Source organism: Epinephelus moara, chromosome 18 (assembly GCF_006386435.1).
Source record: "Epinephelus moara isolate mb chromosome 18, YSFRI_EMoa_1.0, whole genome shotgun sequence".
In the NCBI taxonomy this organism is placed as follows: domain Eukaryota; kingdom Metazoa; phylum Chordata; class Actinopteri; order Perciformes; family Serranidae; genus Epinephelus; species Epinephelus moara.
In genome coordinates, this window is record NC_065523.1 from 2049989 (window position 1) to 2070593 (window position 20605).

At 40.8% G+C, this 20605-nt stretch overlaps 2 protein-coding genes across 2 annotated transcripts in view; both read left to right on the plus strand.

Annotated features, from left to right (window-relative positions):
• si:ch211-195b15.7 (synembryn-A) overlaps positions 1 to 10366 on the plus strand; it is a 28716-nt gene extending 18350 nt beyond the window's left edge. Inside the window, exons 6-11 of the mRNA XM_050069154.1 lie at positions 2100 to 2194; positions 4109 to 4259; positions 7464 to 7559; positions 8430 to 8574; positions 9836 to 10118; positions 10210 to 10366. Of these exons, the coding sequence (XP_049925111.1) occupies positions 2100 to 2194; positions 4109 to 4259; positions 7464 to 7559; positions 8430 to 8574; positions 9836 to 10118; positions 10210 to 10366 (927 nt within the window). The remainder of the gene's footprint in view (positions 1 to 2099; positions 2195 to 4108; positions 4260 to 7463; positions 7560 to 8429; positions 8575 to 9835; positions 10119 to 10209) is intronic.
• A 1500-nt stretch (positions 10367 to 11866) lies between these two features.
• unc119.2 (unc-119 lipid binding chaperone B homolog 2) overlaps positions 11867 to 20605 on the plus strand; it is a 38124-nt gene continuing 29385 nt past the window's right edge. Inside the window, exons 1-4 of the mRNA XM_050070313.1 lie at positions 11867 to 12001; positions 15333 to 15483; positions 16344 to 16615; positions 17906 to 18019. Coding sequence (XP_049926270.1) covers positions 16354 to 16615; positions 17906 to 18019 — 376 coding nt within the window. The 5' untranslated portion in view covers positions 11867 to 12001; positions 15333 to 15483; positions 16344 to 16353. The remainder of the gene's footprint in view (positions 12002 to 15332; positions 15484 to 16343; positions 16616 to 17905; positions 18020 to 20605) is intronic.

Consider the following 20605-nt stretch of genomic DNA (forward strand, 5'->3'; position numbering starts at 1 on the left):
AGAATGTATGTGTGTGAGAGTGAAAATATATGTATGTGAAAGAAGAGTGAAAATATATGTATGTGTAAGGAGAATGTATGAGTGTGAGAGGGCCAGAATGAATTATGGCTCTACATCAACCGCGGACAGTTAGGACACCTCTTTTGTTGGCTTTAAATCTAAAATGTTGCCATATTGGTGCAGTTTTAGTTTTATGGAGGTACTAACTGCCATGCCACGTCTCCATCCATTGATCCATCCATCCATCCATTTTCAACTGTTTATCCGAGGCCAGGTTGCAGGGGCAGCGAGCTGAACAAAGTACACCAGACACCCCTCTTCCCAGCAATGCTTTCTAGTTCCTCCTGGGGGACCCTGAGGCATTCCCAGGCCAGACGAGATATATAATCCCTCTAGCATGTTCTGGGTCTGCCTTCCACTGGCTGGACATGCCCGAAACACCTCGCCCCAGAAGGCATCCAGATCAGATGCCTGAGCCACCTCAATTGGCCCCTTTCTACACAAAGTCCCTTTGGCCTCTTTATACCTGTCTGCTGCTTGAGGAGTTTCCTGGGTCAATCAAACCCAAAAGGACTCCTGCTTCAGCTTGACAGTTCTGAGGCTGCTACCATGACAGGCTTTAACAACTTTAGGCCCACACAATGACCTAATCATATTTCATGTCCCCAGCTTCCCCTGGGATGCAAGAAAAAGTCTTCTGGAGGTTTGAATTGAAGTCCTTGTGGATAGGTGCCAGAACCAGACATCTACAGCTCTTTACTTGAGTACCCAAAACATATTGTTGCATATGTAATGAAACTACAAAGTTAAACACTTACCTTTGGCCTATAGAGTTTTTGTACTAGCTACACTGGAAACACCTTTTGCTTGAACATGACATTTGTTATGGGCAATCTATACTGTAACTAGCACAAAAGTCCAATGGCTAAATATTACTTGGGTTCAGATCAGTCACACTGCTCCTCCCAATCACCCCCCTCCAGGTTTCTCCTTCACTGTCCACTCAGTTGCATAGAGGCAACCCTCTCGTCCACTGGAGTATCCCCACCCCAGCACCTTTCACTCTGGGTGAAAAATCGAGCCCTTATCCAGGTATTTGGTTCTGGAAACAATGCTTTAGATAGAGGAGAGCCTTACTGGACCTAACTGATACCACTCCTCTTTTGGCACCTGGCTTCCCCTCTAAGCCCTGTTTTTACCCTCTGCCAGAATGGCAATGCACCCAACCCATAAGGTGATCACTCCACATTTCCTTCTTTCTAAGCCCAGCCAGACCCTATGGGGTTTATGCCAGACCAACAGCCACCAAAAGTTCCAAAAAACCCTGCTTCCTACATATCCCATAATGTAACTCAACAGTGTCTTTGATTGGACCTTCCGTTTTTGGTAAATGCTTGCCAGAAAGTCTTTCAAACACCACCAACACATTCTGACTAAAACCTCATCATATATTGACGTTAGGTCATCCACTTTCCATGCTGAGATATGACGTGTGGTTGGTGATCTGCTTGTTACATGCATTGTCTGTTTTCAAAATACACTTATGTTTTCACAGAAGATGTACAATTTACATACAGTCTCTTTCAAAATAAATGCACTACGTCAGTACAACACCGCAAATTGAGTGAGTTGAGTTTAGGCAACAAAAGCATGTGGTTAGGTTTTGGGAAAGAAAACAGGGTCTGGCTTTACAATCCTACGGGAAACGAACGCTGGCATCCCAGATGAAAGTTGGTGGTTGTTGGACCCATCCACACCCCTCCCATCGAACCTACTTAACCTTAACTCAGACTTAATTTTTTTTGTTATCCCACTGCATTTCACCCTGATGGGGCTGGGCACGGTTAAATAATAACAATGAATGGCCGCATATCATGCCGACGTGAAAGGGCAGCATTTTTTTCGTCTGTGTCTGACTCAAGTCCGACCAAGCACCAGTTTTCGACAACTTCAGAGTGAAACTGGGTTGACACCACACCCAAAGCTTTAAAATAATCTTTTTCAGACTTTCTTAGACTTAGTGTTAAGTTAACTGACCTTTATGTGGATAATGGCCTTTCAAGTGTCCCTTTAAAAAGAGTAGGGCATGTCTTTTTCAGGAGGATGCTGCTCTATATCGTCACCTAGCAGCTGTGCTGCGCCACTGCTTGTTGCTGTCATGTGATGGAGAAGACACGTTGGAGGAACTCCAAGGGTCAGACCACTGTTTTGCGCCTTTAAACATAATAGGAATGGACATTTTATTAAACTTCCACATTCAAGTACTCATAAAAAAAAAAGAAAAAGAAAAATCTAGTCTAAGAATAGTAAATATAAATGTAAATTGGCCAACAACAGAAAACAAGTGCAATTTGAAATTAATTTACTGAACAACCATGTTTCAGTGAGCCTATTAACCATAAATTCAAGGTTAACATGAAAAAAAAACAGCAAACGTTCTGTTGCTGCTGTAATGGTTATACAGGTTAGATGCAGCACCGGAGGACAGTCTCCGAATCGCTCTCTTCCTGGTCAGTTCAACATCTGCCCGGTTAACAGCAGCAGCTGCTAACATCCAACACTGAGCTGTTTAACGGTCCCGACAAAGTCAAAGGGACACTAAGTACACTGCTCAAAAGAATTAAGGAAACACTTAATCCACAAATCAGATCTTGATGAACAAATTATTCAAGTTGAAAATCTTTACTGATGTACATTGTATAATTTGTTGAAAATGAAATGACATAACAACAGTCAGTGGAAACCAAAATCATCAACCCACTGAGGGCAGGATTCAAAATTACACTGAAAAAGTGAAAGTAAAAACCAGTAAAGTAAAAACAAGTAAAAACTTGTCTATAAATCCAAGTAAAAACTTGAAATCACAGGCTGATCCAACTTGTGTGAATTTTATCACAGCAACTCATAATGTGAGTCAGTAGTGTGTATGGCCCCTGCGTGCCTGTATGCACTCCTGACAACGTCTGGGCATGCTCCTGATGAGTCAGATGGTGTCCTGGGGGATCTCATTCCAGACCTAGATCAGGGCATCAGTGAGCTCCTGGACACTCTCTGTCAGTACTTGGCGGTGTCAGAGGCACCAATACATAACATCCCATAGGTGCTCATTTAGATCAGGGGAACGAGAGGGCCAGTCAGTGGCATCAGTGCCTTGATCATCCAGGAACTGTATACACACACTCTGGCCACATGAGGCCAGGCATTGTCCTGCACCAGGAGGAACCCAGGTCCCACTGCACCAACGTATGGTCTGACAATCGCTCTGAGAATTTCATCCCGGTACCTAACAGCAGTCAGGGTACTGTTGGCTATGACATGGAGGTCTCTGTGACTCTCCAAGGATATGCCTCCCCAGACCATCACTGACCCACCGCTAAACAGGTCATGCTGGATGATGTCAAAGACAGCAGAACCTTTACCACAGTGTCTCCAGACTCTTTCACGCCTGTCACATGTGCACAGTCTGAACCTGCTCTCATCTGTGAAAAGAACTGGGCGCCAGTGGCAGACATACCAATTCTGGTGTTATATGGTGAATGCCAATCAAGCTGTGAGCGCAGGTCTCACTAGAGGACATCGGGCCCTCATGCCACCCTCGTGGAGTCTGTTTGTGACAGTTTGGTCAGAAGCATGCACACCAGTAGCCTGCTCGAGGTCATTTTGTCAGGATCTGGCAGTGCTCCTCCTGTTCCTTCTCGCACAAAGGAGCAGATACCTGTCCTGCTGCTGTTTTTGCCTCTTCGTCACACCTTTTGTCACTTTCATTTGCACCAAAGCAGTTGAAACTGATTCACAATCACTTGTCCTTCCTAAATGAACAGACTGATATCCCTGAAGTTTAACTGACTTGGTGTTATACTGTGACCATTCAGTGTTCCCTTATTTTTTTAGAGCAGTGTACTTACATTGGCTTACTCATGCCAAACCCTAAAACATAACTATATTTATTTGACAAATTCTAAAGTCGATGATGTCATCTATATCCATCTGATGTAAGATGTGGAACTACAAAATAGATAAGGGGAGTCTAGGTTGATCAGCTAAGAAGTATATAATCAGATAATGTTTTTTATGGTAATGTTTAAAAAGTTATGACTTCACTCCACAGACATACAGTAAACATCCTGTCAGCACTGCCGCTGATGTGTCTGGACGTCCTGCTGTCTGTTCGTGTGGACCAGGCATCCCACAAGTGGGAGGGAGTCAACATGGACTGTGTCCATACATTGCTGCTGTTTATGGAAAGACGCCTTAACAGGGCAAGTGTGTGTTGAAGTAAATACTGTGTAATTCTGGTATATGAAATGGCATGCACCTGGGATGCTTTCAGACGGAGAGTTTGCTTGCTTTGGTCTGAATCAGGGACAAATTTTGTTACAAAGTTACATAATTGCCTAAAGTTGGTTTGTGTTCTCATGGCAGCATTTACAAGCAGACCAGATGAAATGCCTTGCATGAGAAAGCTGCTTTTGATTGATCAGAATTTTCCTTACGGGAAAAATCCAGGAAGTAAACTAAATGTTGAAGAAGAGTACACTTGCAAGATAAATGCTACACTTTCTAATATCACAATGGAAGAACAACTATATGGGTTGACTTTAGCGCTGATCATCGTGTACTATATTGCTTGCATTGTTCACTTTAGGCAACCTATACAGTTTGAAAACAAGGCAAGGCTCCAACTAGAAAACAATGAACTTGAGTTCGACTGAACCAAACCAAACAGGGTAGGTGTGAAAGCACCCGTAGCGAATATTTTCACCAAAATAGCTTACTGTACACCACTCTTAACTAAAATAATTACAACATTATTGATCCCCCCCAAGGCTAAGGCCAGTCCAGGACCTTTGCCTCCATGATGGCCATTTCAAGAACTGCACTTAAATGCTTCCAAGCCTACTGTATTCTATTGAGATGGTGGTAACTGTGGTGTGTAAAGTCGTATAGCTCTGAGTATCCAGCAGCCGCTACCACTAGTTTCTCCTCCATTGTTTACCAACTGTAAACTTGCAGTCATGACCACCAAAGAAGGCTCACCTCTCATCTAATTGCCCAATGGGAAAAAGCGGAGATGACGTGGGACGCTTTTCCGCTCTGGGTTGAGGTTTTTCCAACTCAAGGAGTTCAGAGCGCCAGGTGCCTATAGTGCTGGAACAGCAAGCAAAAAGCTTCATTCTCATTAAAAGCAATTACAAAAAGCTGCCTTCAGCTGCTAAAATGCTTTCTGTGTGATCGGGGCTCAAGACTTCAGAAAATAACCTAATCTGACATAAATGCAGATTTGTAGTGTTGCTGTGCATACAGACTCCTGTCACTTTTCACAGCATATGAAACAAATGGTAACAACACATTTAAAAAGAAAGGCCTCCATGAGAACATACAATAATGTTACACAATCCCCACCAATAAAAAGGCAACTATAAAATTTTGTTAAATTTGGATCTCTGTGTTCTCCAGAATTTCCCAATATAATCTCCCCCCTTCTCCTGGGAAAACAAAAAAAGTTTGGGAACGTGGGATATTCATCCTCTCTGTGCTAATTTCTTAGAGTGTGCCTGTGTAATCATGTGTTGAGACTATCATATGGGTGGAAACCAGGATGCTTTTTCTAAACTGTTAATAATTTTAACATCACAAATGTTACAGCTAAATATTGAACCTTAAAATTCAGTTATTATGGTGACAGAAAACTGATTGAACTTATCAGTGTGCAGCTGCGTTGCAGATGACCTGGATGGTAAAGTTGTATTAGAATAAATGTCAATGAAGTGAAAGGCAAAATCTGTAAATGTGAAATAAAGCATGCAAGTGGTTTGGTTTAAGTATAGGCTTATTAAGAAGAGAAAAATATCTACATTTTTAGTAAATTATAAGCAGCTCTGTTTTTGAAATAGTAAGGTAATGTGTTAAGGTCTGGGTTAGTTTGGACAGAAAAATAGCAGGAGACTGAACAGAAGTTTTACAGCGTTTAATGACACTAGGTCAAAAAAAGCAAAAACACAAGCAAAAACAAAAGGGGGCCAGGGGGTGATGGTGGAGGCTGGCTGGCCGCAGAAGAGGAAAAAACACTGGACGCAGTCTGGCACAGTGAGGCACCCAACACTGAAAAAGACACGAGAAAAAAAGAATGATTAGCACAGCGTTGCGTGAGCTGAGCTAACAAAAAACACAGTTACAACACTAGGACAAGAAATCCTGAGAAAGAACACTGGAGGAACTTGAATAGCACTACCAAACAAGACAGAATTATCTGGCAGAGTAGTGGAGTCTGAGCCAGTCTTTTTATGGAGAGTTTGATGAATGGATTGAAGACAGGTGTGCCCTATCTGCAGCCCAGGACCAAGTAGCCAGCCACACCTCCAGCCACACACACCCTGCAGAGAAACACGAAAGGGAGGAGGAAGAACAGAAGGCACAGAAAACCAAACCAAACACAAAACCCCCCCACAAATATAAGAATACACAAACCCCAGACCATAACTGTGACTGAGGAATAAGGGAGCCTGGAAACCATTCACCACCATGAAAGGTGACATACCTGTGGTGTAGCTAACCAGGGAGTTGTGGGCATACTCAAACCAAGGCAGGTGGGTAGACCAGGAGGCAGGGAGTTGGGACGCCACACACCGCAGAGAGGCCTCCAGATCCTGATTTGCCCGCTCTGTCTGGCCGTTCGTCTGAGGGTGATAACCGGAGGAGAGGTTGACTGAGGTCCCCAGGGCCTGACAGAACGTTTTCCACACCTGGGAGGCGAACTGGGGACCTCTGTCAGAAACAGTATCCTAGGGAATCCCAGGTGTGCCTCATCTGTAGCCCAGGACCAAGTAGCCAGCCATGGCTCCAGCCACACACACACACCCTGCAGAGAAACACAAAGGGAGGAAGAAGAACAGAAGGCACAGAAAACCAAACCAAACACAAAACCCCCCACAAATATAAGAATACACAAACCCAAGGCCATATTCGTAATGCTTTCAAAACCAAAGGAAAACTTTTCACTCTTACCATTAATTTTAATATATATAATATATAATATTGAGCTATTTTATTATTAAGCATTCCTCAACTGGTTACACACTGAAGGAATCATCCTGTAGATGTAAACATTCGTATTTACTGCTGTTTATGTAGCAACATCCGCTGGGTAATATTTCCATGAGGCACATGAGCCAAAGAAATACCTATACCTATACCTACCATGCTGACATGTGATTTTATCTTAAACTCTAAGGATGCTTCTCTATGCCCACTTTATTGAGAACATGAGTTCATATCAGTGTTTCATGCATATAATTTGTGTGCATCCACCCATAAATATGCTCCCAAACAAAAAGACATGTCCAGTTTTTAATTTTTTATACTCAAACAGACATGGCTATGTAATGACTTGGTCTCTTTCCATTTCAGGACCATTTCATACTGTCATATTTGAAACTGCCTGACTTTAATGTGCTGTTATGCAGGGTCAGAGGCTGAAGGAGAAACTAACACCTGTACTGAATCTGCTGACTGAGAGCTCTCGGGTACACAGGGAGACGCGTCACTATTTACGGCAAAAGGTAGTGTCTTTTTAATTTCATTTTGCGAAAGTGGAGCAAATACATTCACTTGGACTCAAAGATGAACTAATCACATTTTGGTGTGCAAGGGTCAAAGGCCAAGGTTTGTGACCTTGCATCCATCTCATTTATGTGAACACAATTACTCAAGAAATGCTTGAGGGAATTTCTTCAAATTTTACACAAATATTCACTTGGACTACGTGCTGAACTGATTAGTTTTTGGTGGTCAAAGGTCAAGGTCAGTGTGACCTTTGACATTTGTGAAAGTTTTTGGCCATAATTGAAGAATCCACACGCTAATTATGACAAAATTTCACTCAAAAAGTGATTACATTTGATATCCAAAAGGTCAAAGGTCACCATCACTGTGACATCATAATGTTCTGCAAAAACACTTTTCTGGTCATTATTCAATGTCATAACTCAGGTATAGAGGGTGAAATATTTGGTCAGATACTTAATTGGTGACACTCATCTTAGGTGTCCACCTTGAAACTGTGCTGATTGTATAGATCTTCTGTGCTGTTGAGGGGGGAGATATGTGGGAAGCATCCATGTTTTCACAGACATGGATGTAAACTGTGAGAGAAATTTGACTGGTGTGTGGAGGCATACAGCAGGGCAGTAATTCTAGTTTGGGCTTGTGGTACAAGCAAGCTAATATAGTTCAGTCAAAGAGGGGGACAGGTTGTTGTGCTTTACTTAATGCTTTATGCATGACAGCTGGGGAGTGTGGTCATCATTACATATAAAGTTCCATAGAAATGAGACTCTCGTCTCTCTAATGTCTAGCGTCTAGTGTTAGCGTCTAGTTAGCATTGGAGACAATACACGTCACTTCTCATCTGACCCCAACTTTTGGCCCAGATCTTACCTCCACTGAGGGACGTTGCCATCCGACCTGAGCAGGACACTACACTGAGAGGCCAGCTGGTCCGCCTAATGACCCACGTTGACACAGATGTGAAGCACTGTGCTGCTGAGCTGCTCTTTGTGCTCTGCAAAGAGAATGGTAGAGTCACAGTTCACCATTGAATCATTTACTCCCATGGCTGTTGTGAAATAATTTTTTCTTAAAACACCTGTTTTGGCAAATAAAAGCTCAGTTTAGAGACATTGACCTCTTGCTGTCAGAGTCCTACAGAGGCTGCTGGGGGAAGCTCCAGGTAGGCTGTAATTCATGCCTACCATTCTTCATGTCGTTTCCTGTTAAATGGAGGCAGCAGAGGTGGTTGATAACAGCTGATAATGCTAAGTGTTTAAGAGGATTCTCTGCAAACATGAACACATAAGAATCAACAAAGACAAGCATTTGAACTAATAACTATGACTGCTCTAGAATTTTGTTAGATAGTACTGCTCCAATTTTAAAGATTGTTTTAATCATAAAATCTAAAAAAAACACTCAACAACAATGCTGCTCTGTACTAATCTATTTACTGGAGCTGGCATGCTGGAAAGTAAGAGTGTACTCTATCCAAACATTCATAGTTTTTCATTGCCTACAGACCATTACCAGCAAGTGCATATTTCAGGCCTTTATTAGAGGATTATGCTGCCCTACAAAGACTAAGCGCAATAAGTTTTGATTAAAACTGAGTAATGAGTGAAATTAAACCTATGGATATCTGTTCTATCTTGTGACAAATTTCCAAATCTGATCTTGCCCTGTTCTTGAGAAAATAGGGTGTAAAAATTGTTGTTGACTGAGTTGTTTGACCAAGAATTAGTGAAGAAAATGTGGCGGCGGGACACATCTGTGACAAGACAGAGGAGGAGGACGTGGACCACACACAGACAGAGAGAGAGACAGTGTGGAGACAGAGACGCAGGACAGCTCACTCCCTTCATGCAGCTGCAGTGCCAAATGCAGGACAAGGGGAGAGAGAGTGGTGACAGATAAATAACTTCTGTGGAGAGCAATATTTTGCAACACATAGAACAAAAAAAAAAAAAAAGACTTGGTGTGCAAGGTTTCTGTGCGTTACACTTTTTTCAGGAGATGGATGAAAAAATACATCTGAAAAAAATTGGCCTCAGTGTGCAAAGGCCTTTAGTATATTTACTGTGGTTAGCCTTTGTAGGGCAGTATGGTGGAGGCTCTTATGACCACTGGTCAAAGTACCATTTGTAAGTGAAATCAATTCGCTACAATTAATTACTGTTAAACCCATGAAAAAGCTTTTTGAACTTTGCATCAAAAGATCAACTGAACAACTCCACACAATTTCAGTGTCAAAACAGTAACATTTGTATCGTATATCCCTTCACAGTTAGCCGCTTTGTCAAATATACGGGTTATGGCAACGCTGCCGGGCTGCTGGCAGCTCGGGGACTGCTGAATGGAAGAAGGAATTCAGGTGACAGCCAGTATGCTTCCCAGTACTCCAGTGACTCAGACTCAGACACAGAGGAGTACCGGGAGGCCAAAGCCAGGATTAACCTGGTGACTGGCCGGGTGGAGGCGGAGCAGCCTGACCCAATGGAAGGCATGACGGAGGAAGAGAAGGAGGAGGAGGCCTGCCGCCTCATCGGCATGATCAACAGACTGTCACGGTGAGTGTGTAAATTATGGCATTGCCCACAATGTAGGACAAATATTCTTTGGAGGATCAGAGAGAAACCAATGAAATGTTCTTTAACCCAGAGACCAGATCATTCAGCCAATGGGTGTGACAGCAGAGGGCAGACTGGCTCCACTCTGGGGCCAGATGAGGGACTGCACACTGGAGGAAGAAGAAGAAGATCCAGAGGAGAATTTGGATCTGATGCCGCAGGGGAGGAAAGACAAGCAGATGGAATAAAATGACGTGAACTAAAGAAGAGTAGACTAAAAGAGATTTGCACAGAGAGTGAAAAGCAGTCTTCTTTCCCCCACTTGACTGTAGTGCAATGAATGTTTCCTGCTATATTAACACACTGTTAGCTCAGCTACTACAGTATAAAGCTGCAGGTCATTCACAAAGTTATATTGTTTTAAATGGGCATGTGCCTAACACTATGAGTGCACTGTGCGAGGTACGCTGCACCAAAAGTAAAAAAGAATTGGGTCTGAATGCAATCATGCACTGACCTTTCACAGATCAGCAAATATCTGCAGTCTACTGTAAAAGATGGTGAAATTAACATGGTATTAGCTGATGTCTGATGTGAAAGTGGGACAGGCTGAGCCAGTGAAGATTGAAAAAATTGTATTTAGTCAGTTAGCAGCATTCATGTTATTTATGGTAGTTTTGGTGCAAAACTTCTGGCCACCTTTGCCAGGAGGTTTTTGTAGCATTTGTTGATGAATCAGTGTGCATTCATGGGAAAAGTTTAAAGTTTAAAGCTTGTGGATTTATTTCTCATGCAAAATCAAATAAAAATCAAGCCTTCTCAAATTCAGCATTACATCTCCTCAAATCGTGTTCTACATTCAATTCAATTTCAATTTTATTTATAAAGCCCAATATCACAAATCACAATTTGCCTCACAGGGCTTTACAGCATACGACATCCCTCTGTCCTTATGACCCTCGCAGCGGATAAGGAAAAACTCCCCAAAAAAAACCCTTTAACGGGGAAAAAAAACGGTAGAAACCTCAGGAAGAGCAACTGAGGAGGGATCCCTCTTCCAGGACGGACAGACGTGCAATAGATGTCGTACAGAACAGATCAGCATAATAAATTAACAGTAATCCGCATGACACAATGAGACATACATACATACGTACATATACACTGTTACATTCACATGCAGAATTGCCAAGTATTGCCACAGTGAATTTGGGCCAGAACAACTGCTTATGTGTGTGGCGACACCACCTGTTTACAACAGGGTACATCACTTAAACAGTCACCAGACAGCTGTTGAGACGATAATCACATATCAGATATGAAATCTGGCATTACTTCTCTAATCTTCTCTTAACTTTTATGGATCAAATGACCTGCCCTGTCAGTGCACAAGAATTTTTCCTTCTAGTGCCAAATATTTAATCCAGTATTTGGAGCAGGATAGGTAGCCAAATGTTCTGGTCCAAAAAGTGTTTAACATAGCATTACATAGCATACAATTCGTCATGATGCCATCAATTCTGATCCAGCTCATCCCTCAGTTTATGTATCATGAGAGATGTAAAAGAAGCTCATAAAAATATATTTGCAAGTGTAGCCGGTGCACTGTTCCTTACTCCTCCCATTGCAGGGCTCTTGCTTCACTGGTGTTCCACTGATTGCTGGGCGGCGCCACGCACCTTTTATATACTGGTCTGGTCACACCTGCCGTCCCTCTCTTCTCTTCCGGTTCCACTCGTCCCCCGTGGTGGCTGTGGCCTGGCGTGACGTGGCAGAGCCTGTGCAGGTGTGGTGGAGCCATTGTGGCGTGGCCGTGAGCGCATCGGAGCGCTCTCTGGTGTGTTTTGCCATCGTGGCGCACGTCTCGTCTCGCAGCATAACAGGTATGCGTACCGCTGTTCTTTCTCCCACTAACACCCGGCTGCAAATGTAAGTGGCTGCAAACGTAAGCATCAGGCGGCGTAGCGTCGCGGCGTATTCATTGGGGCTCCACTGACTGCGTACGGAACACGTAGAGAAGCCAGCGGGGTTGTTTACCGTTTGCAGAGCCGAGAGGCTGCATGTAGGCTGCATGAAATGTTAAAGCATTTTCCACCTAAGTTATTACATATATTTGAGTTATCTGGGGCATTCTACCGATTTTGTGCTGTCCCTTACCAAAAAAAACAACAAAAATGATATAATTGAGTATTTAGACAGAGATATTTACAAAGATTATGTTATGACCTATTTAAACCCAGGACATTAAATGAGAAAGTGATAAGCTAAATATATACAAAATCACCATTTATAGGGTACCTTCTATTGGGAAGCAGCTGTCCCCAACCCTGACCTCTAAAATTCAATTCATGTAAATAACACTTAAAACAGTTTTCATATTTTTTTCAAAAGTGTAATTTAAAACATCTTTGTGATTAAGTTTAAACACCAGTTGAAAGATTTAGATGTATTAAGAAATTAATTTTTAAATTAAGAAACCGCTAAAAAAATACTGTCCCTTGTTTTCATGTCACTACCGAATCACAAGTTTTAATGCACTGGTTGAGTCTGGATTTTAGCCACACCCCTGAATTTCTGAGAGGGGGGGGGGTAGTACTGCACCCCCGTCCCAGATGGCTGCATGGAAAGTCGCTGACTCCCATCATTTTTTAAATAAATGTCTTCCAAAGTCTGAAAATCAGTGTGTAACTGTTAAAATGTCACTACCGAACACATGTTCTCTTCAATTATGTAAAAATTTGGGGGGTTTATGCAAAATATTATATTTTTCTGTGTGAACAACTCTTCAAACATGTGCTTGTTATCCATGTGACTGCTAGCATTCTTTAGTTATCCTGAAAAATAGCTAGGATTGTCACTACCGAAACCTATGGTAAAGTTTCGGTAGTGACATGATCATTTTGGTAGTGACAAAATGGAATGGTCAGTAGTTAAACCCTATAATTTTGTGGTCCAAAGTCTTGCTCTTCTCTGCTCTACTCTGCTCTACTCTACCCTGGTCTACTCTACTCTGCTTTACTCTATTCTGCTCTACTCTGCTCTGTTCTGCTCTACTCTATACTCTGCTCTACTATACTCTACTTTGCTCTACTCTGCTCTACTCTACTATACTCTGCTCTACTCTAGTCTGCTCTACTCTATACTCTACTCTACTCTATTCTGCTCTGCTCTACTCTGCTCAACTATACTCAGCTCTACTCTACTCTACTTTGCTCTTCTCTGCTCTACTCTATTCTGCTCTGCTCTGCTCTACTCTGGTCTACTTTGCTCTACTCTGTTCTACTCTACTATACTCTGCTCTACTTTGCTCTATTCTACTACACTCTGCTCCACTATACTCTTCTCCACTCTACTCTACTATGCTCTGCTCTATTCTGCTCCGCTCTACTCTGATCTGCTCTGCTCTCTCAAAAATTAAATTGTTTTATTGACCACAAAACATTTGTCTTTGTCTTTGTAATATTCCCACCATAAGGCATACATTTGAGGAAATATGATGCAACCTTAAAAACAGAATAATGGTCACTACCGAAACAGGACAGTCACTACCGAAACAGTGCAGTCACTACCAAAACACTGGGTGTTTTGTAAAAAATAAAGTATATTGAGTTATCAACTAAAGTATTATGATGCTAATCGGTTACATTTATGTTCTGTTTCATCAGTTAACTCTGAAATCAATCTGATCAGTGTTATGCATTTTAGAAAGAAAGATTGCATTTAGATTTTGAAGAATTCTATAATTTGAACTTCGAAATTTGTTAAAATATCAATTTTTATAGATTTAATTGTGAAAACCTTAAGTCAAAATTTGTAAAAATGTAAATCTTTAGACAAGGGAAGGAACAAGCATAACAGGCTGATATATATTTTTTTTGTATAATATAATACTATATGTTTTGGTAGTGACAAATTTTGGGAGAGGAAAAACATTCCAAAACAAAATACAATATAAAAATGTACAGTTTATTTCAACCCGTCTCCTATTGTCCTAAATTTGTTTCAAGTCACTAGTGACATAGAAATAATAGTTAGCATGTTAGCCGTTAGCCTAGATACAGCCGTAGTGTCAGACCTGTTAAAACGAAAGTGAACGGGCATCCCTTCAAGTGCAAAGTTAGTCCACTAAACAAGCTTTTTTCCACAAAGACCGCCTCATATCGTTAGGATAAATGTCAGAGAACATATAGAAAACGACATGTAAACGTGTTGTCTTACCTTACCAGTGTGCTGCCATGTTTGTTTACAATTTAGCTTTTGTCTGTGTGTGTCTGTGTCCGTCCATTTTAATTTTCCCTCTATCCTATCCCTGTGGACAGGTGCTGTGGGCCCAGAGCAGTGCCCCAATCCCTGGTGGTGGGTTCTTCACTTCTCCTCTGCGTGTGTGTACAGTGTCACGGGTGATAGTTTAATTTTTTCTCTCCTCCCTCATTGGTTTCAGGCCGCTGCGGTAAGCTCCAGCCCTGTCCATTCCCCTTTTGGCCCATTATTTCGTTGTGGTACAGACTGGTAATTCTGAGACGTTTTAATAATAATCTGTGTAATAAAGGATATTTTTATACCTTGAACACCGTCTCCTGCCCAGTGGTGATCTGAACCTGTGTGACCTTTAGCCTCCCTAAAAATAACTACTTCTTGGGGCGAAATTCCCCAGGTGGTATTGTTCGGCAACACACTCCTCCCCAACCTCCACTTGCCACACAAGGAGTCATATTCCAAGAGAGCTAGAAGGCCAGACACTGTGGGTGGAAACAGTTTTTTGTTTCTGGTCAGTTTGGAGGTTTTGTGCTGTTTTGCTTCCATAACATTCATTCTTTCATAATAGTGGAAAGAAAATGTCCAAAATACAGTTCTGGAAATTTATTCAAAAAGCGCAAATTTGATAATGGTAATCTGACAATATGATAATGTCTCATTTGGGTATTCAAACGTAGAAATTTTAGAAAACTTGTAATACAAAATAAAGTCTTAATGTAAGTAAGCAGCTAGAGAAGTCTCATGGTAATATTTGTTAGTTAAAATTTTTACCCTAGTGCCTTTTTTTTGCCAAAAAAATGTGGCATTTTACAATACGTATCTTTAAAGACTGATTTCTCAATTAGATTTTCCTCTTACTCTTAACCACAAATATCTACTTGAGTAGCACTTACATTCACCTAAACTTTCCAGTTTTATTCCTATCTATATTCGGTTGTCCTCTGCCCTCCCTGGAAGACATCGCCAGCTCTCGATGCCTCTCCAGAGCAAAGAGGATCATCAGGGACCACCTCCATCCTGGACACCAACTGCTCAGCCTGCTGCCCTCTGGAAGGAGGCACAGGAGTCTCAAAAGCAGTACCAACAGACTGAAGAACAGCTTTTACCCGTGGGTTGTCAGGACACTTAACACCCACATTCCAAAACAATCCAGTTAACAGTGCAATATTGGACAGATTAAAACTACCTCACGAACAAGTGCAATAACAATATTCTGCCTACATTCTGTTTTTATTTATGTATTTATTATTATTTATGACACTGTTTGTCTTAATGTACTGTTATGTTCCTGTTTTTTTTTTTTTCTTTTATGCACCTTCAGTTGTGGCACCCAAAATTTCATTGTATATTTGCCTGTACAATGACAATAAAGGCTATCTTATCTTATCAGCACAGCACATATTTAATTAGATATCTTTCATTCATTCAATATGCTCATTTGCTTATTTAAACATTTAAAAAAAAAAAATTGTAACAAAAACAATAATTGTGTTACTTTAATCAACTGGGGACGTTTCATGGAAATATGTAATAGTTAAAACTTTTACCCCATTCACCTGGGGTGCCTGTCGTATTAGTTTGCTTTTCTGTATGTTTATTCTCTCTCTACCAGTTCCAAAAACTTTAACAGAGATGATGATTCTGTAAACATATTCTTATTATAAGGTTGTATCTGTACATTGCCAAACATTTTTTTTTTTCCCTATTTCTTTGCGTATGTTGTCCATTGTATGTGCCCACAGTACTTTGACCATTTGGAGATGTGATAGCCAGTGTCCAGATTTAATTAGTGGGTGACTCAGGTTGCCAAAGCCAGACGGACATAATCAGTTTAGACACTAGCAGCCTGCGCAGAAGAGCTGATTTGTAGATTGCAGTCTTTGCAGCTGCTATTTGTCACATTTTGCAAACAAATACATTTAACAAATTGAACCTGATTTAATCAGAACATTAACCTGAAATCAACAGGAGTCACCAGATGGAGGGCCAGGAAGAAACCCCAAATGAAAATGGTGAGGAGGAGTGCCCCACACAAAATGAAGAGGGCAAAGGGGAGCAGGAAGAGGAAGGAGGGACAGATGAAGAGATGGTGGTCGACGGAGGCATGGAGGATTGGAACGGATTTATTTCAGGGGGAAGAGCTTTGGGTGAAGCAGAGGAAGGGGAGGTGGTCGCTGAATGGAGACCTGGTGAACCAGTGACCCCACAGCATGTCTTATGGCTGAACAGTTACACTAAGGGTGAGTCAGCTATTTTACCAGTAGTTAATGTTCCTCAGAACATGAAGTACTCATGCCATGATGTTTTTCATGCTGTGAAACCTTGCTTTGAAGTATCAGGTAGTTCAAGTATCAGCTGTGAGTATATTGTATGTTGTATATGGAGAAGGGAGAATATGGCTGAAAGAGGATTAGACACAGAGGTGTTGTTGTTGAAAATGAAAGGATGGAACACAGTTACAAGAGACCATGTCCAATACAGTCAAATTTAATGACCCAGCAATTAAGTCTTTGTTAAGCTTTAAAGTATTTGTATTTTGAGATAGCCATAATTGTTGATTAAACTCTCTTAAGTGAAGTACCCAAAGTTTTATGGAAAGGATTGTCCACATACTTAAAGGTACTTTTGGTCTTGGACTGTTTTTCATAGCATAAACCTAATGAAATTGAAACCTAACAAAACTGCAACTGTTTCAGAAAGTTGGATATGCAAATGGACATTCAATACCCTGATAATGGCCTTTGAACATAGCAGGTGACAGGCCCCTTCTTAGCCATATCTATGAGGCTAAAAACCACCAGTAGGCAAACAACCATTTAATAAGCAGATAACATCAGAATCAGGAGCTCTTTTTGAGAAGTGTGTCTTCCTTTGGGGTTGCTTTGCAATCAGCACATTAACATGACATTAGAGAAAATAGATTTATTGTGTTAGTCTGACTAAAACCAGACTTTTAAAATAAATGTAAACATGTTAGTCCAACTGAAATCTTACTATCATACATATTGAGATTTACAAGCCTGGTAAACAAGAGAGATGAAAGTGGTCATAAAGTCAGAATATATGTCTATTTCTCGATTACCTGGTAAGTTATTTATATTCTTTTACTCTGCAAGGGTCCACCCATCAAAAGAATCAAAAGGGGCTAAATCCCATTTTTTTTATAGAAGTAATATTCATACTGATTTAAATAAACAATCTGATAGCATTTCCAATCTTTGCTGGGAAACAGTTGTGTGAAAGGAATCACAGGCCTGTCTCATATAGATGCCTGTCCCAAATGTACGCCGGTGGAGTGCAGTAATTTAAGCAAATAATAGCCCAGGCTATTAATTGAAGTTTTACGGTAAATTAATCTTGTTTTGTGTTACCCTCATTACTGTAAATGGGATATTGGCACAAAGGCATTGGGGCACTCCCACCAGTTCCACTCTTTGCAGTTACTTCCTCTTCGTCAGTGTCATGTAAAGCATTGTAAAACACTGCCGAAGAGGTGAATTTTCAGCTGGTGTTCGCTGTATGTGTGGCAGAGTACCTGTGTTCACCAGAGGACAACATCTACAATGTCAACTTCTCTCACTTCAAGATCAGGGATCTGGGCAGTGGAGCAGTCATCCTTGATATCAAAAAACACGGTCCAGCAGGTACTTTTTTAATTTCTTTGTGCTTACATTTGTAGAGATGCTAAGGTAAGGTAAGGTAAACTTTATTGTCCCCTAAGGGAAATTCATCTTGGGCACAGTGCTACATTTCATTGCTTCACAGGACAAGATAAAAACATCATCACAGGGACACATCATCACAATGACACAATTCTATCACATTAAACAGACATTGACTACATTTAACAATCACAACACAGAAACATACAGAGACGTCTAAAGTGCAAGAAAAAGTGCTGAGTGTTTAATGCACGTTGCTCGTTGCTCTATTGCACTAGTTTTTAACATTGTTCAACAGCTTAATGGAGGCTGGAACAAATGATAATTTGAGGCGGTTTGTTTTGCACTTTGGTATACGAAATCTTCTTCCTGATGGGAGAAGTTCGTATTGCTGAATGACCTCAGGAGAATGGAAAAACAAGACTCAAAGTCTAAAGCCCTGAATAATCCCCTGAGGCTGCATTCATTCTTATTTTTACAGTCTATGGACCTTACACATTAAAATTCATTGGAAGGTATTAACTCTGTTTGGTAAAACCTCACACGCTTTGGCTAAACTTATCTATGCATTTTATATAGAAAAAAATCTTCTTTCAAAATACATATGTGAGCTTTGTTTTAACACAGACTTGACATGATGTGAACCTACCCGTCAAAGTAAAATGAGTTGATGACAACTTACCCATTGATTTGTCTAAAATGTTGTGGTTGATAATGCAAGAGAAAAAGGTTCCACCAAAAACACAGTGATTCAGCCTCTAGGGACAATGAATATCCAATAACAATTTTATGAAAATCCAGCTGCTAATATTCAAAATACCTTGCCATAGAAAATTTTGACACAATCTTGAACTAGAGCAAACGTCACAAGGTCATCAACTTAGAAATCATTCTGTGGGTACCATAAATATTCACACCAAATCTGATGGATATAGTAGATTAGATTTATATAATATTAAAGTATCATGAAGATGGACTGATGTTACAGTGTAGGTGATAAATGGTGTTGTCACATCAGCTGGTTATTGTTTAAGTCCAGTTGTTCAAAGGAGTAAAACATAAAATTTCTCCTTAGACTAGGGCAGTGCTTTTTTTACCCTCTAGCCTTAAAAAGATGGTCAGTACTGTTTATTGGCATGGAACTGTGGAGCTATGGAGACCAGAGGTTGATAACAATGCCAGGAGAAGTTTGATTATCTTTGTCAGTGAGTCCACAGCCCTTCACTGTGGATGTCAGAGATGAGCTTGTTCTCATTAATGCCCCCATGATAAATGATCTTTCACCTCTTTCCAATGGATAATCCATTGATGGTTCCCCATAATGTTTTTGTGCTTCCACGCTGGCGACAGCCGTGGCCGGAGGCATAATGTTTTTGGGTTATCCACCTGTCCATCCATCGTCTGTCCATCTGTCCCATTCGCATGAACATGATATCGCACGACTACCTTGAGGGAATTCTTCAGATTTGGCACAAACATTTACTTGGACTCAAAGAATGAACTGACTAGATTTTGGTGGTCAAAGGTCAAGGTCACCATGACCTTCTATCCATCTAATTCTCATGAACGCAATATCTCAAAAACACCTTGAGGGAATTTTTCAAATTTGGCACAGAAGTCCAGTTTGAGCCAAGGATGAACTAATTAGAATTTTTTGGTCAAAGGTCAAGATCACTGTGACCTTTCATTCGTTTCATTCTCATGAACACAATATGTCAAAAAGGCCTTGAGGGAATTTCTTTAGATTTGGCATAAACGTCCACCTGAACTCAAAAATTAACTGATCAGATTTTGGTTCACTGTGACCTCACAGAACATGATTTTGCCATAACTCACACAATTTCACACAAATGTCTGATACAATAAAATGATTAAGTGATGACATTCTATATCTAAAATTTGTACTCAAGTACAAGTACTGTTACATTGCTTAAATTGTACTCAATTACAAGTAAAAGTACTGGTGTTTAAAAAATACTTAAGTAAAAGTACAAAGTACTCTTCTCAAAAACTACTCAGAGTATTAATTACTTTTAACCGATGGATGTTTTATTGTGTCGTCAATAGCAGACATTCGATTCGATTCACCTGTATAAAATATCAAAAACAGCTCACCTTATACAGTGAAATTACTGCAATGATATGCCTATTATGAGGCAAGAGTGTAAACACATGGCACACACATGAATACAAGGGGCTCACTGACTCCACAAGAGTCACAGCTTTCCAGTCAGTCCCAAATTATCCAACTGTAATACTGTTTAAGGACCCCAATATGCAGGAATAATAAAATAGAATATGCGAAATAACATAAATACCGCACGCAAAATAACCGCGTGGGTTTTGCACAAAACTACAAGGGATTAGAGTGAAGTGGATGTGTCTGTAAAGGGGTAACGCTTATCATACGAAAACATTTTCATTCAGGTATCTTGAAGTAAGAGAACAAGGGACCCCTTGCTTGTGCCCTGTTTTCCATGCTAAACGTTAGCCTAAATTTGGAGCACTATTTACCCCCCTTACCGACAAGCTAACATGACATGGTTAATTTTCATGGTTAATGTTTCA